The sequence below is a fragment of the Corapipo altera genome, unplaced genomic scaffold (genome assembly GCF_003945725.1).
Source record: "Corapipo altera isolate COAL_440 unplaced genomic scaffold, ASM394572v1 202, whole genome shotgun sequence".
NCBI lineage: Eukaryota > Metazoa > Chordata > Aves > Passeriformes > Pipridae > Corapipo > Corapipo altera.
Window position 1 is genome coordinate 152736 of NW_020884980.1, and position 16563 is coordinate 169298.

The window sequence follows — 16563 nt, forward strand, 5'->3', positions numbered from 1 at the left end:
ATCTGAAAGCCCTGATTCAAGAAATTGTTCACCTCCAGAATAACTCAGATAATTATTCAACATGTCTTGGAGCTGAGAACTTGCTGCTGTGTGTCCTGACATCCAGGCAGCACCAGAGACCTGCCCTGGCTGTGCTGTCACATTTACCTGGGGTTCAGGCAATGTCCACCAGTGACACTTCAACCCAGGGACAGTTGGCACATCTCTGCTCCCAGGACACAGTTCTTGTTGTGGGGACACAGCAATGGCTGGAGGGGACAAGTTAAAATGTATAAAAATTGGGAGTGAAACCACACTGCAAATGTTGTATCAGGATGCTGGGACCATCCTCTGTTTCCCTGTATTGTCCTGGCCAGGCTGGTGCATGACATGGGGAAGGAGAGCTTGTTCCTTCAGCCTGTCAACATCCACATGCCAGTGTTGTATAGACAAATCCTTCATTTCAACATATGTAGTATTCTCTCTCAGTGTTCAGGCTGTATGGATTTGGACAACATAAACACAGTATTTACCAATATTTGTTAAACACATCTGTTGAAAATGGCATTTTTTATTCTGTATGTTGGCAGCAGCATTGGAACATTAAGGCTGAAAAGGCACAAGAAATCTACTGCATTTTTTTAACTATCCCCCAGGAAATGCAGACAGCCCAAATGCACTTTGATTTTGGTTCTGTAACCACAGATTTGGGGAATGTGGTGCTGCTGTAGGACCTCATTGGGAGGGGGAGAGAAAAACAAGCCCAGCTCTTTGGTTTTCGCACCCCCCCAAATGATATCCAAGAGTCAGGCAAGGAAAAACCCTTCCAATGGGGAGCAAATATAAGGAATATTTCCAAACCTAACCCAGCCCTGCATCCACCCCTTGTGTAACACCCTCTGGCTTTAAGTGTCTTATACAAGCCTTTACTCACTCAGTACTGAGCTGTGCCTAAGCCAGGATTAAGGGAGAATCCTATTTAGGAAAACACCCTTTGATGAAGAAAGCACAAAGCAAAGAGGAATTTTTGCACGGATGTTTCCAATTGTGACGGGCACAGGAACATCAGAACTATCTCTGGGAGAGCTCCTGGGGCACTGCAGACCCCTTGGAATGAGAGGAGAGCCTTGACTCAGCCCTGAGCATCAGCCTGGCTGTGGTTGAGGATTATAAGAGCTGTTTTGATCTGGGGAAAATTTCTGTTTTTAGCACAGGCAGCAATTAAAATAGCTCAGGAATCTCAACGCCTCGGGGAGCTGTCATAAAAGGAGGCAGAAAATCCATCTTCTGGACTCCTCTGCACCAGAGATGAGCCTGGAGGGAGCAGAGCAGAAGAGAGCCTGAGTTTCACCTGGTGAAAAAGGACAGCCCGAGACACCGAGCCGGACCCAGCGCTTGGATCCCGGGATGGCTGTGGAGAATCTCCGGGCTCCGAGCACCCCTTTCTCGCTCTCCTTTTCGGGCAGTGGTTTCCTGGCCCTGTACCAGGTTGGGGTGGTGCAGTCCCTCCTGGAACTGGCTCCTGAGCTCCTCAAATCTGCGTGCAAGGTCTATGGATCGTCAGCGGGGTCCCTGATCGCCGCCGCCGTCGTGTGCGGGATCGGCCTGGGTAAGGAAACTGTCACTTCCATTTCCTTTTTGTGGAGATTTTTATCTCAAAAATGGTGCCTCGAAGTGCTGGTGGGGATGTTGCAAATGGTACAACTTTTCTAATTCTTTTTTAATGGTCCTAATGAGCCCTTTAATTAGTTGTTTTCATTAACCACAGGTTGCGTGTTAGGCCTTAAATCGCTTTTAGCCAGCACAGAGCAAAAAGTTGTCATAAGCAACTTTTGTGAGAACACAGCTTGGGAAAAGGGCTAAAACTGTAAGTTTTAAAGTTAACCTTGATAGGCTTCAGTGAACAAAGCCTGTGAGAGAAAGATGTGGTGTTGAAACTGGACATCTGGAAACAAGGACCTTCTGCAGAAACCAGCAGATAACAAAGAAGTCTAACAAAGGCTCAATGTTTGTGTCAGAAAGTCCCCACCGGAGGAAAAAGATACTAAAAAGACTAAAAGTATGAATTTATTAGCACAAGCAATGAGACATTAATAACTAATAGTGGGTAGAATACTAATTAATGAAAAGGAATGATGTAATTTAGAACCAATGAACATTAATTTCTTTAAATTTGTTAAAAATTTATAAAAAGGTGAAAAAATGACGTGTTGGTGTCTGGGTGGAGGCAGGATTTTTGTTGGCCACAGGTACACCCAGAGCTGCAAATGAAGTGAGGCCTTGTCTTCTAACACCAAAAAGGCAGTGGTTCTGACACCCAAAGTGCAGAGTAAGAGGGTTCTGTCATTCCCGAGGATTTCAGGGGTGTTTGGCAGCAGGGATGCAGTGCTGGTGTAACTCCTATCGCTCATGAGGCACTAAAGAAATCCGAGGTGTTGTCACTTTTGGCAGCCAAGCTGGAGCAATTTTGGGTGGTGTAAGGGGAAACAGCCAGTTGTGACAGTCTGAGTGTTCACTGTCAGATGGGGGGGAGATGCTTGTGTGGGGAAATCTGGATGTGCCTGTATTCCGTTGGCTCATTTTCCTGCTCCTGCTGAAGGAGCCAAACTTCCCTTCTGCTATGAGGTCTGAGGAGTGCTGAGATGTGTCCCAAAGAAAGTCTGCATGGCTGAAGACTTGGCATCTCCATGGGATATGCCCATGTAAAGGCCCTTTGTCCCTATGGATCAGGTCCCTTGGGTTCCTTAGCAACAAAGGGACATGGGTGGTGTTCACAGGTATCCATAGAGGTGACAGCCCTGTTTGCATGTCACTTTGGGTCATCCCACCCAACCTTCCCAGAACAAGGGAAGAGGTGGTGCAATTCCCATTTCCAGACAATGGAGCATCTTTCCCTGTGGTAAAAGCTCAAGGGCTCATCAGTGGGATGTGCCTGATGGAACAGCAGTATATATATATATATATATATATTTAGAAAGAGCAGAAATAAACATTTCTGCCCATATGGGGTGAACTCCTCCACAAATCAGCAAGGGCCCCAAAATTTCCTCCTGGTTCCTCATGCTGGTGTAATGGATGGAGCTGGGGATGTCCAGCAGTGTAAATAAATTTAGGAACTGCTCTTGCTGGGGGCGCCAGTCCTGAAACAGGGCTCTGCTTCCATGGGGGTGAAAGGCACCCTCCACTTAGAGGGGCTGAGATGATCTTGTGCTCAAAATACCTTCCCCAGGGGAAGAAAAGACATTTTGGGTAGTGATGACGCTGGTTGGGTTTCTAATAAAGAAAATGAAAGTGGCACAAACTCTGTCAAATTCACATTGGGGCAAAAAGAGGGTGAAAGGTGTGTTTGGTGTCCCTGGGGTGGCTGCAGTCAGGTCCCTGTCCCCTGCCCTGACCTGGGCTGGGTAAGGAGGTCTGAGCTCCCTGAGACAGTCTGTCCTCTGCCACCCCACAGGTCATCTCTTGGGAACATGTCTGGTCACCAAGCTGCTGCAGGCAGGGACAGACATGGCATTGCTGCCAGGGTCATCCCTTGAGTGCCCCGAACCAAAGCCCCCAAGCTGGGATCGTCTCTCACCTCCTACCCAGCAGCTTGTGGGCAGTTTTTCCATATTTTCCTCATTCCCAGGATACAGAGCAGCCAGACAGTGCCCTGTGGGTGCACCACCTCCCTGGGGTGTCTCTGGCTCTTTTGGGATCCCCAAGGACCCCGTGTGACCCTGACAAACACTAATCAGCACCACATGGCCTCAACATCCGCTCAAACACACATAACCCCTCTTAATACCTGTGTGGCTCCAGGTGCCTTCAGGACACTCCATCTAATCCGTCTGTCTGTCCAAGCAACCTCATGAGACAGCATGGAAACCTCTGCCCCTACAGAGCTGTGGTGCTGAGGCTTCATGCTGGTGCAGGGCCCCAGGGAACTCCCCTGGGTGCAAGGATGGCTCTTTTGGAGCTACATGAGTTTTTTGCTGAAGGAGTTTAAGCCCCAAGGTGGGATATTCCCCCAGGGGAGCTCCCCATGTCAGCAAATGGACCAAACTCCCTCCCTGGGATCAGGAGTTTGCTGCACTCCTCTTCCTCCCCATCACTGCATAGCCTTTAAAACCCAGAGTGTCCCGAGCCTTTGGCCAGGGCTCTGGGGCTCTGCTCCTTTAATCCAGCTTCTGGGATGTGCAGACACATGTAATGGTTATTAACACCATCTCACAAGTGGCTGGGGGAGCTCAGGTGAGCAGGGAGTCCCAGGACACTTGGCTTGCAGGAAAGCCCTAAACAGAGTAGGTGCCCCTCATCCTCATCCTTGAGCCATCCCATCTCCCCCAGGTAGCAGGAAAACTGGAGGTGGAAGGCAGGAACGTGTTGTGCAGGTCACATTGGCACCTATGACTCTGTCTGCAGAGTTCTTTGGAACCTTTCCCTAATCCCTCCCTTGAGCACCTGTCTCCGGTGCAGACGGGGATTTCACAGACAGGGTCACACTCAGCAACACGTTGTCTTTTGAGGACATCGTGGGGGTGATGTCCCCTTTTCTGCCCTGCCACAACATTCCCCAGCAATGTCATCCTGGGGTCACACAGAAGGGCTGCAAGAAGCTTTATTTGTGAGGGGTGTTAGGAATAGGATGAAAAATATAACTGGTAGGGCAGCAGGGATATTGACTTTCTGTCTTTCCCCTGTCTCTGTTTCAGATGACCTAAAGGAATTTTTCTTTGCCCTGGCAGCAGAAGTCAGGAAAACCATCCTGGGCCCCCTCTCTCCCAAGTGCAGCTTGCTGGCCAATATCAAGGCTGTTCTGCAGCGAATGCTCCCGGAGGATTCCTACCAGCTGGCTTCAGGGAGGCTGCACATCTCACTCACACGGGTGGCAGACGGCCAGAATGTCATGGCCTCGGAGTTCAGCTCCAAAGAGGAGCTCATTCAGGTACACAGTCATTCCTCTGATGCTGAGGAAGATCTCTGCCTACTGCTCGGGGTGGAGGAACCTAAGCTGGTGTCTTAAACTGCACTGTTTTCTACATTGAGCAATAAACATTATAATGCTTGCCAGATTTTCTACTGAGAGGATCAACAAGCTCTGCCAGAGCTGTGGTCCCACCACAATGAGCAACATGAGTCTTGGAGGGAGGGAGATGTGAGGTCCAGAGTCAGACAGGAACAAATCATGCTAAAAAAGCAGCAGGTTTCTTTCCAGCCTCATAAAGCTGATGTTGGTGCTCTAATTAGTGCTGATGACTCTTTAAGAGCTCTGTTAGTGCTCAGCTCTCTGGAGAGGTCTCTCCTCAGCCAAATCCCATTGGCAGTGGTTTTCCTTGTTGCCTCAGCACTTTCCTGGGAGGCAAGAGCTGGACAAAGCTGCTGCCAAACAACAAGCAGCTGATTAAGCAGTAAATTATCTGGTTAATTATCCGGGGGAAGAATCCCAGGGCAAAGACTGTAAGGTCCTAAACTTGCTTGTCACAGGGTGACAGTAGAGGGTGGCAACTCCATGGAGATGTTGGAGTTCACCTCGTGGTGCCTCTTCTAGGCAACCCAGGAGCCCAGGGAGCTCATTTCCAGCTGAAGGGGTTGCTGGAAAATAGTTGCAAATGCCACAGCAGTGGCTTTATAACTGACAAATCCCAGCAGGATGAGGATGAGTTGTGAGGGTGTCTTGGTTTTGTCCAAAAACCTGCAAAGATAAACAACGGCCCCAAAAGTTCACCTTGCCACTCTCACAGGGCAGTGTTGGACAGTGATATGTAGATTTACACCTATTAATTCTGGCAGAGCTTAATTAAATCAATTTTAATTAAATTTAAATAAATTTAATTTTTAAAATTAATTAAAATCTGAAGGGCTTTGCCCTCCTCAAGAGAATTATTTCAACTTTAACAAAATGAGCTGCTTTGCCCTTCTTGAAGCTTTTCTTCTTGCCACAGTCCAGGTGGCACTGGCAGCCTGGCTCCAGACTTTGTCAAGGCTGAATTTTCAGGCACCCACTCAACAGCTTTTGTCCAGGGGAACTTTGACAGGAACACTGACTTCTGCAATCCCTCTCCTCCCCCAGGCTCTCCTCTGCAGCTGCTTCCTTCCTATTTACTGTGGATTCATCCCTCCGTCCTACCGAGGAGTGGTGAGTGATATTTCCAATAAAACTCCCGCTCCCAGCAGCATGTTCTTGGGTTTGAAATTTATGTTCCCTTGAGCAGGGTGGACTATGTATGTCCAGGCTTTTTCTTTAGCTAATGGGGGAGGATAAAGCCTTTCAGCTTGTTCTCCATCCCATCCTAAGGTGATAGCTGGGTGGAATTGCCACCTGGAGAGGCCTCTCCTGCTTTGCCCACAGACAGAGTGTGGATGACTCAGTCGTGCCTTGCAGATCTCTGACGTGAGCTGAGAGGAATCCCACGCTCAGGAATTATAGACACAATCCACTTATTCTGGGCAGGGTCTGCCTGCAGTGCAGGTGTCACTGAGATCAGGTGCAGGCCTGCATGGCTGAGACACCGAGAGTCTGTGGGAGGATCCTCCCCCACCCCTGTGCATTTTCATACCCTGTGCTTGTCTGGGTGAAGGAGGAGCACGTCAGTGTTTTCCAGAGCTTTCAGGGATGGGGCAGCCACAGCTTCTCTGGGCAACCTGTGCCAGGGCCTCACCACCCTCACAGGGAACAGTTCCTTCCCAATGTCCCATCTAACCCCCCCCTCTGGCAGTGCAAAGCCATTCTCCTTGACCTGTCACTCCAGACCTTGGCCAAAGTTCCTCTCCAGCTCTCTTGGAGCCCCTCTAGGCACTGGAAGGGGCTCTGAGGTCTCCATCCCTCAAGTGTCCAAGGCCAGACTGGACAGGGCTTGGAGCAACCTGGGCTAGTGGAAGGTGTCCCTGCCCATGGCAGGGGGTGGAATGACATGAGCTTTGAGGTCCGTTCCCTGGGTCCATGACTGCTGTGTGAGGCCCCTCTGCACTGTCACTTCATGAACATTTAACTTGATCAGCTGCAACCTCAAACCCCACTGAGGTGGGTGGCAAATTCAGATTCCTTCTGGGACACAGCAAATGACATTTTCCTTGCCCAGTGAGCAATCCCCCAGGGGTTTACAGACAATTATTAAAGTGGGGGCCCTACTGCTCGAGTTCAGCACTTGAAAGTTATACAGCGCTGTGTGTTTGGTGATGTTTGAATTGTCTCACAACTGCCAAATTTTTTTTTTTACAAACCTTTGTGAATTAAAATAATTATATAAATAATAACTGCTGTGGATTACAGCACCTGGTCGAGGGGCTGGCTGAGTGCCACAGGCAGGGCAGCTGAAGGAGCTCGTAAAGCCTGGGATTAAGAGTAAGGGTGGGAAGAGACGCTGTTGAAAGAAGAGAGGACGTGCTGGGACTGGTTTGTGATGGGAGATTCTTCCCCTGTACTCAGCACTGGTGAGGCCACACCTCGAGTGCTGTGTCCAGTTCTGGGCCCCTCAGCTCAGGAAGGACATTGAGGGGCTGGAGAAGGTCCAGAGGAGAGCAACGAGGCTGGGGAAGGGACTGGAGCACAAGTCCTCTGAGGAGAGGCTGAGGGAGCTGGGGCTGTTCAGCCTGGAGAAGAGGAGGCTCAGGGGAGACCTCCTCACTCTCTGCAACTCCCTGACAGGAGGTTATGGCCAGGTGGGGGTTGGTCTCTTTTCCCAGGCAATGATCAGCAAGACAAGAGGGCTCGGTCTTCAGCTGTGCCAGGGAAGGTTTAGGTCAGATCTTAGGAAGAATTTCTTTACAGGGAGGGTGGTCAGCCATTGGAATGGGCTGCCCAGGGAAGTGGTGGATCCTCTGTCCCTGGAGATTTTTAAAAAGAGACTGGATGTGGCATCAGTGCCCTGGGCTGGGAACCACAGCGGGGTTGGATCAAGGGTTGGACTTGACGATCTCAGAGGTCCCTTCCAACCCAGCTGATTCTATGATTCTATGATTCTATGTCACCCGTGGAGCTGCTGGTTCTCATCCTGGTGGCACTGCCACGACCCTCAAAGCAAACCCTCCCTCTGCTCCTGCTCTCAGCGCTACGTGGACGGGGGGTTCACCGGCCTGCAGCCCGTGTCCAGCCTGGAGGAGCCCGTGATCACCGTGTCCCCCTTCACCGGAGAGCTCGACATCTGCCCCCGGGACTGTCCTGCCATCTTCTTCTGCTTCCAGATCTTCAATGGCAGCGTCCAGATCTCCATAGAGAACCTCTGCAGGATCAGCTACGCTCTCTTCCCACCCAGCACCATGGTGAGCCCACCAGGGCTTCTCCAAAATGTCTTTTGTTTTGGTTAAAAGAAATTAATTCTGCTCCTCCCTTCCCAAGCTTTAGGGTTCAGCTCAATCTCTACCACTTATTAATCAGAGTTCAAAGGTGGGGGAGAGCACCAACTGTTATGGCAGGACATTATCTGGGGGGGACACTGCTGATGGGTGGGCAACCTGGGGTGGGGGTCCACAACCTGCAAAGGAACAGATGGAATGAGATGATCTTTAAGGTCCCTTCCAACCCAAACCATTCTGTGATTCCATGACCAGTGCTTCTGTGGTTGGAAACCAACCTGTGCTTGCTGCCTTCCCAAATGGGCCACCCGACCCTCCATGGTCAAACAGCTTTGGATAGATCCTGCCCTGCCTGGATTGGGGCTCTTCAGTGACCTCAAGTCTTTCTCCTTGCAGGTCTTGAACGACATTTTCTCCCAGGGGTACCAGGACACCGCCCTTTTCCTGTACAGGAACAGTAAGTGCCACCCCAAGACCTGATGGGCAGATGTTTGACAGACACAAACATCACCCCTTTCTCTCCGTGTCCCACAGACGCCTTTGGATTCAACTACTTCGATGGCAATTTCCGCTTCGGCAGCACCTGTGGGAAAAACAACTCCACCCAATCCAAGGGGACACACCCCGGCCTCTACAGGAGGGACTCTGAGAGCCTGACTCCTTGCTTCCTGCCAGGTAGAGGATTTGGGGTGCTGAGCTTGGGTTTAGGGCTGCTGCAGCCCTCGAGAGGAGCAGAGTTATATTTATAACACTATTGAGCTATTTATTATAGTAAATATTTCTACATCTGCAGTAGCTGCTCACTTTGTAAGAGTGGCTCAAGCTGGACTTGGGCCTCAGCTTAAGCATCTACCTGAGCTGCAGCTGGACAAGAGGGATTCTTGCATTTATTTGATTATTTCAGTTACTGATCTTTATTTCCTTCTGTGTTGTCGTTTGTGGGCACAGGCTTGTGGAAGAAGGAGCAGATGAATGGACTGCAGGATCCCCTGGCCAGGATCCTGTTGCAGCCATACAGGCTTCCAGCTTTATTCAGGAAGGGGTAAGAACATCCTGAGAGAGGCATCAGAGAATGACACACAAACCAGGGGTCATGGCTTCAGCAGTGGTGAGACAACTGAAGGGACACATGAAGGGATTTAGTGTTCCCTGAAGGCAAACTCTCAGGGAGACTGGGTATGGCTGGTGGGAACACCACAGGATCACTTGGTTATGGAAAAGATTATTACAGTGTGCATTTACCATTAACACCTTTTCCTGCCTTTGCCCATCATTAAACTCAGGCTGTTTATTCTACTTTTGCAGGGTGAAGAAGGTGTGGGGGCTGCTGGAAGGTGTCACCTCCCTGGTACAAGGATTCCATAAATTCCTCCAAACCTTGGTGCCTGGTTTGCCCAAGAGAGCCGTGGACAGGAGGTGAGAAACTCAGAGGATGCAAACCCTCAGCAAAGGGAGAGGAGGGAAATCCTGGGGGACCTCACCCATGGGTCACTGATGCTGAGCGTGGCTAAAATCTCCAGATCTGGAGTAGCCCACATTAAAAGTAGCTATTTTTTCCCCCTATGATATTATTTTGATATCTCAAAGGAGCTACAAAACAGCTCAGTGCTGCTTCCCTATTGCAATATATTTGTGTTCCAGATATTTATCTGCTGGGCTTTGTCCGGGCACGACATCAGGAACGCTCACCAAGATCCTGAGACATGTTTTGGCACTAAACTCTCAAGGATTTGAGGCACTTAACTTGTCACACTGACAGCTTTTGAGTCGTATCTCCCCAAAACCTGCTTGCAAGTTCCTTCCTGAGCAGCTGGAAGGAGACTCGCCCAGAACGATTCCACACAGCCACAAACTGCTCAGCTCTGAGAAAGCCCTTTGGTGTCAAACCCCCCTGGGGCTGCTCATCCCTCTTGGTCCATGGATCCTGACTCAGGTGTCCCTTTGTCCCCACAGGTAACTGTCCTGACTGGCCCTGGGGGTCTCTGATGCCACACAGCTCTGCTGCCTTGGGAAGGGATGGGTGAGACCAGAGCTCACCTCACACACCAGCACGGCTGCTGGGTTTCTCTGGAGTATTTTGGAGGGTGTTTTTTTTCACTTGGGAGCTGATCCTGCCTCCAGTGCTGCTGCCCCTGCTCAGGCCTGAGCTGCTCTAACATGGCAGGCAAGGCACAGCTCTGGTGCTGCTCCTGTGACCCAGCACAGGCTGCAGGAGCCACTGGGCAGCTTCACCTGCAGGCACCCACAGCCCAGCGCCTGTTTCCCTCCCCTCTCTCCCTCCTCATCACCAGCAGCCTCCCATCCCTTCCTTTAATGCAGATTACAGGGCAGGAATTTGCCATGAAAGGCCACATTTTAAGTGTTTTCCTCCCACTCAAAAACTTCCAGAGCAGTTTCATCAGAGCAAGGGAGAAACCTTAGGGAGCATCACACTGGGCAGGAACTAATTTTTGTCCCGTTCTCTGAAGTTACTTTACCAATTATCTATCCTTGAGCTTCACACACCCCCATAGCTCTGCTTCTCCTGCTGTGGAGGTGGGAGAACATTTGGATCCCCCTCAAATTCACAGCTGTGGACAAGAATGGAGAAACCTGAAGATTAACCTCCTCCTACTTCAGAGTCCTGCAGTCTGTGCATTCCCTGACATTTCACAAATAAATTAGTTCTTTTCAGGGAATTGTCTGTAATTTGCAGCCACCTACAGCGCAGGGCCCAGGCAAACACCCCCTGTGTCTCTGGTCTGTACAGAGAATTAACTACCAGCTCTCTTAATTATCCTAAATCTGTGCTGCACATCAGAGACTGATGGATTGGCTTCACCCCAGCTGAGTCTCCACCGTTTGCTGGTTTCTGATGGACAACAAATGGATCCCAACAGCACAAGCTGTTTATGTGAATAAAGAGCTTGTTTAATTGCACAAAGGGAAATGGAACAGAGGGAAGTTTCATCCAAAGGGCCCTGGGGACTGCAGGCATGAATGTGGGGAGCAGCTGAAGGCTGCTTTGATGTAAACAGATCTAAAGTTAGCTCTGAATGCTCCGTGAAAGATTAATACACCAAATTCTTCTATCTTTGGTTGAAATCAAGGACCTGGGAATATTTTCTCTGGAATGAGCTTGCAAAAAGAAACTTGGATGCTTATTTCATAGAATCATGGAATGGTTTGGGTGGGAAAGGTCCTGGGCTTCCTAGCAAGCACCACCACCTCCAGGCAGGATATTCCCATTTCAGTCAGCCTCAAGCAGGTACATTTCAAATGGGAATTAAAATCCCCCAAAGAAAATTTTCCTTTTTTTTTTTTTTTTTTTTGGACACCCAAATCCACTAAATGTGTCTGCAAATCTCAGCCACAAACAGGAGCACAGTTTGAACTGCCCAGTGTGTCCCACCTGCCCCTATGATGCTTAGTCATAAAAACTCGGTAAAACTTCGAGAACTTCAACAAAAAAAACAACCCACAAGAAACACCCAAACCAAAACAGTCCCAGCAAAAAGCCCTCCTGCTCCAAACCTGCAGAGATTTGCTAAGAGAGAAATATTTAACAACTCAATATTCAAATCAGCTGGTTTTTTGCTTTATTAATCCCTCACCTTTTCAAGGAAGCACAGGTGGTGCTGCCTCCTCTGCACGAGCTTGGAGCTAAGTTCAGCAGGAGGCTTTGCCAGAGGCAATGGATAAAGCTTGGCATCAGTTGGAATCACCTTGTGCAGGACCTTGTTTCACCCCAAGGAAGCAGACTGGAAACCCAGCTGCACCCAGTCAGGATAGATCCACTCTGGAATGTCTCCTTTAAGGTGGGTCACGGGAAGCACCAGGGTCTGGGGCAGGGATAGAAGGGGTTCTGGTCCTGCCTGTGCTGGTGATGTCACTGTCACATCCTTGTGCTCCTCAGTGCAGGTCAGGCTCTGCCTTCAGGCTGGGCTGCAAGTTCCTCATTCTCTCTTTGAAAGATAAACTGGAGCTAAAGGCAGCAACGGGGCCAAAAATGCTCTTCTGTGGCTGGCCTGGCCCTGGAGGGAGGAAAACCACATTATTCTGTCTCACAGACACTTCTGGCAGTTCCTGTGAGACAAACTGGATTCAAGTACTTGAGCAGAGCTGTTCCCTCCCTCCTGTTGTCCAAAGGGCAACGGGATAAGCAGGTTTTGATATCCCTCAAATATTGCCCTCCCACCACTGTGCTGTTGTTTGCCCCATTGAACTCAGCGGAAATGTGAAGCCTCAGGTGGATGGGATGAGAGTTTGGAGGCATCCCAAGGCAGCAGGAGCTCCTCCAGCTCTGAGGAGGGAAGAATCCCAGAATCTGATCCAAGAAATGGAGCCAAACAAAACCAAGCCTGTGCTCAGTCCTGCCTGTGGCCCTGGCTGTTGGCTGCAGGTGCTTTATGCCAGACTCTGCTTCTAGTCCAAGGACTAAGGAGGGTGCAACTCCCTGTGCAATTGTCCTGCTGGGCATGTGGATAGAGAGGCAAATCCTTGTGGATTGTGTCCTTTGCAAACAGGACTTACTCAAGAAATCAGGTACAAGTTGTTTGTTTACAAGTTTATCCCCCTGCTGATTTGGCAACATCAATGATATTATAGTATTGCACAGATAAACAATAAAACAGCCTTTTCCTGGCCTAGATCATCAGGGCTTTTCCTTCATGGATATGGAAAACCTCCTGTGTTTCTCCTCTGGAGACTGAGAGCCCAGACTCACCTCTTGGTTGCTCTCTGGCCTAACAAAGGAGTTTTGATTCCTCCCCACAGGTGACCTGATTTCAGTGAAAAATGTTGCAGCCCAGCTGCAAACCAGAGACAGAGACTCCTGATAGCCCAGGAGCCCAAAGAAGCCTCATTCCTACTGTTTTGCTTCCAAAAGCTCCATGTAGCTCAGACTGATGGAGCCTTTAAAAATGCAACCATGGAAGCAACAGCCTCATACTGTGTCCTGCACTTCTTAGTGGGCCTAGAGCTGGTTTGTTTTCAATGGGAAGATCTTCCTTGCTTTTATTTTATGTTTTTCAAGCTTTTATTTTTAGAGCTGGAAGAATAACAGTCCTATTCTTTCCACTTCATATTCCTCATTTGGTGTGGTCCTCCTAGAACAATATTCGGGTCTTTATTTTTTTTTTTTTACTTTTTATTTATGTGGCAACATTTTAAATAATCAGCATGTTGAAAAAGCTGTGTCAATTCACCTAAGCTGACAAATTCTGAAATGTTGAAAGACTCAGAAAGAAAAAGGAAATAAATAATAAAATTGTGAAAAATGTTGCATTCCAGCAGATACTTCTTTGTATTTCTATAGTAATAATAACACAAACTAGGAAATGAAATGCTGAGGATTCACTGGTTTTCCATTCAAAACTGAAATGGGAGAGGGCATTATTTTGCATAGGATTGCAGAAAACTACTAGTTTTGGATCTAAACCTGCCCTGTGTTGCTCAAAAATGATACAGGTAGAGGTTTACCTGCAGCTCTGATGTGCCTTCCTTGCACTCAGAATTTCTCTGGCTGCAACCAGAGTAACTAAGGAGAAATTTGGATTTGACCCTGGAACCCTTGAGACACCCTTAATGAAAGGATGTGTGGACAGAACCTGTTATTACTTTGCAAGCTGAATAAATAAATGGCTTTCTCCATGGAAAGAGCTGCTTTTCCAAAGAGCCCTTCTGAGCCAGCTACAAGCCTTAATCCTCACCTAAAACAGGTTCAGTGTAAAGCCTCACTAATAACCCCTGACCCAGGGGGGCCTTTTTACCCATTCCTGATGTTCTCACATCTTTTCTGGAGCCTCCAAAGTCCCAGAGAACCCCTTTTGGCAGTGACAGCCCTGGGCCAAGTGTCACTTAGCTCATGAAAACTGGTGGGGTAAAGGAAGTGCTGCTTCTTTACCTTTCTCGGGGTGGTGAAGGTGATGTGGGACTTCATCTTCTGCCTGAGTGGTCCCTCGATTCTCTTCAGTGACCTCCTCAGAGTCTGTGGCTCTGGAGCAAAGTTCTCTCAGTTCTGGCTTCCAGTGCAGGGTCTCCTCACCTTTCTGATATGATCCATCGGTGAATGAAAGCTTAAAGCCTTTGAAGTAATCTACAGGGAAATCAGCTGTTGGGAAGAGAATCCAGCTCTCACTGCCTGTTCCTCAACAACCTGTTCTCCAGCAGCGTGAGGCATGACCAGAGTTGACTAGAAAACAGGGATACTGGTAACCCGATGGTTAATTGGAGTTGGGTTTGGGGGTCAGGGATCACTAAACTTTGCTGCTTTGTGATCAGTGAGTTATCAAACACCTCACAGGGCACCTAAATCTGCATTTCTGTCCAGGTCCTGGGGGCCTGCATTCTCTGGGAGAAAATTCTACCATGTGGCAGAGAAAAGATCAAACATCACCAGAGAGTGACCAGGGAGCTTCGGGAGAGGCTGGGAGTCAAATAATCCTATAATGCCAGGGATGCAGGGATCCCTCTGCCCAGGACCCTCTGGGTGCACTGGCAGCATCTCTTACCTTCTGTCAGCAATCCAAAAATGTGAGAGAAGCCCCCAACCTACCTGCTCCTCACTCCCAGTCACTTACTCAGTCTCTTTAAGAAGCAGACCGCGTCCTGGTAGCCAGAGGTAAAAAACCGGTCCATGACCTGCAGGGGGGAGGCGCCAGTCAGGGCAGCTGGGCCAGAGAAAAGGGGGCTGGGGCTCGTGGCCCTGGGTACCTGTAGGAGCAGCTCACTTGGCGTTTGGGGAACTGAAAAATGTGCTGTAAGCGGCAGAGGTTCCTCATGGAGAGGTGCAAAGTGCAGTCAGAGAGCTGGAAGTTGAAGAAGGCGGCGGCGCCGTCCCGGGGGCAGATGTCGTATTCGCCGGCGAACGCAGACACGGTGATGGTGTTCTGGGACACGAAGTCAGCTCTCCACATGGCCAGTTCCCCGTCCACGTAACGCTAGGAGGGACAGCAGGGAAGCCTGGGCCCTCCTGGTGTCAGGGAGAGCAGTGCTGTGTCCCATTTGGGGTTTCTTCCCCACCCGGGCTGAGGCTCTGGGAGCACAGAGATGCCCTTCGAAGGAGCAGCACAGTTTTGTGTGCTCCAGGTCCACACCCACCACCTCCTCCCTTCCAGCCACAAAAGCACTCTTTAACTGGGAGGGAAGAGCAGCAGAAAGGAGTTGAGCCAACCCTGGGGACAGGGGGAGGATGGACAATTTTGTGAGAGGGTTGGTTCTGTTTGCAGTAAGGTCAGACTTTGGGGCACCTTCTTCCCTCTGTAGACACTGTGGGAACATGGCACTGAGCAACTTTGGTGACAAACACAGGTATAAACATCCTTAATGCCACCACTGGAGAAAGAGCACAGCCTGAGGGGCCCTTGGCCTGACCTGGGACGGGGTCTCCAGACCACAAGGTACTCACCACCCCACGGTACTTAGGAGGGAAAAGTCCAAAATACCCTGGGATGAAGCAGCTGCACAGTATGGCCTGTGGGTGAGACAGGAAGGAAAAGGTGAGCAAAGAGCCACAAAACCTGTTGCCCTTGGGAGTGGTGGCTCATCTGTGAATGCCAAAACAGAGACCCCCAGCTGGGTTATTGGGCACCACTACTGTGCACCAGACCATGCCTGATATCCACAGGGCTGGAGAAGTGGGAAGGGAACCTGTGAAATGCCTCAATTTGCTCCCTGCATGCTCAGGATAATTCAGCCAGCAAGTAAAAGGGCTGATTGTATTATTTCAGCTTGTGAGCCTGTCTGGATTCACAGGGTGATAAGGGCAGAAATCATGGGGTGGGTTACAGCGAGGCCCTGGGGCCTGTTGGGATGAGACAAGGGTTAGGGTTGGGTTTGAAACTAAAAAGGGTGAGATTTAGATTAGAAATAAGGAAGAAGTTTTTTACAGCGAGGATGGTGAGGCCCTGGCACAGGCTGCCCAGAGAAGCTGTGGCTGCCCCATCCCTGGAAGTGTCCAAGGCCAGGTTGGACAGGGCTTGGAGCAACCTGGGCTGGTGGAAGGTGTCCCTGCCCACGGCAGGGGGTGGAATGAAATGAGCTTTAAGGTCCCCTCCAACCCAACCCATTCCCCGATTCCGTGCTGTGGGGCATGGCCAGGCAGTAAATCCCACACATCTCCCCTTGCTGTGGCTGCTCCTACCTGGATCAGGTCCTCCTTGGAGGCAAACTCGGACACGGTCACACTTTTCCAGTCGCGCAAACGGGTGAGGACAACGTGCAGCTTTCCAGACACCAGCTCGTGGGCATTGGGAGGCAGGTGCTTGTCTAGGCCATACCTTAAGACTTTATGGACTCTTTTTCCAGGAATAAGCCCCCACAAGGAGGCTG

At 49.8% G+C, this 16563-nt stretch overlaps 1 protein-coding gene across 1 annotated transcript; it reads left to right on the forward strand.

Annotated features, from left to right (window-relative positions):
* Window positions 1–996: 996 nt before the first annotated feature.
* On the forward strand, window positions 997–13459 carry PNPLA1 (patatin like phospholipase domain containing 1). Its single transcript, XM_027665772.1, has 9 exons — window positions 997–1588; window positions 4674–4906; window positions 6032–6097; window positions 8008–8220; window positions 8650–8710; window positions 8788–8928; window positions 9202–9295; window positions 9559–9669; window positions 10207–13459. The coding sequence occupies exons 1-9, from the start codon at window positions 1387–1389 to the stop codon at window positions 10208–10210; spliced, it is 1125 nt and encodes a 374-aa protein (XP_027521573.1). The 5' UTR covers window positions 997–1386; the 3' UTR covers window positions 10211–13459.
* Window positions 13460–16563: the final 3104 nt, after the last annotated feature.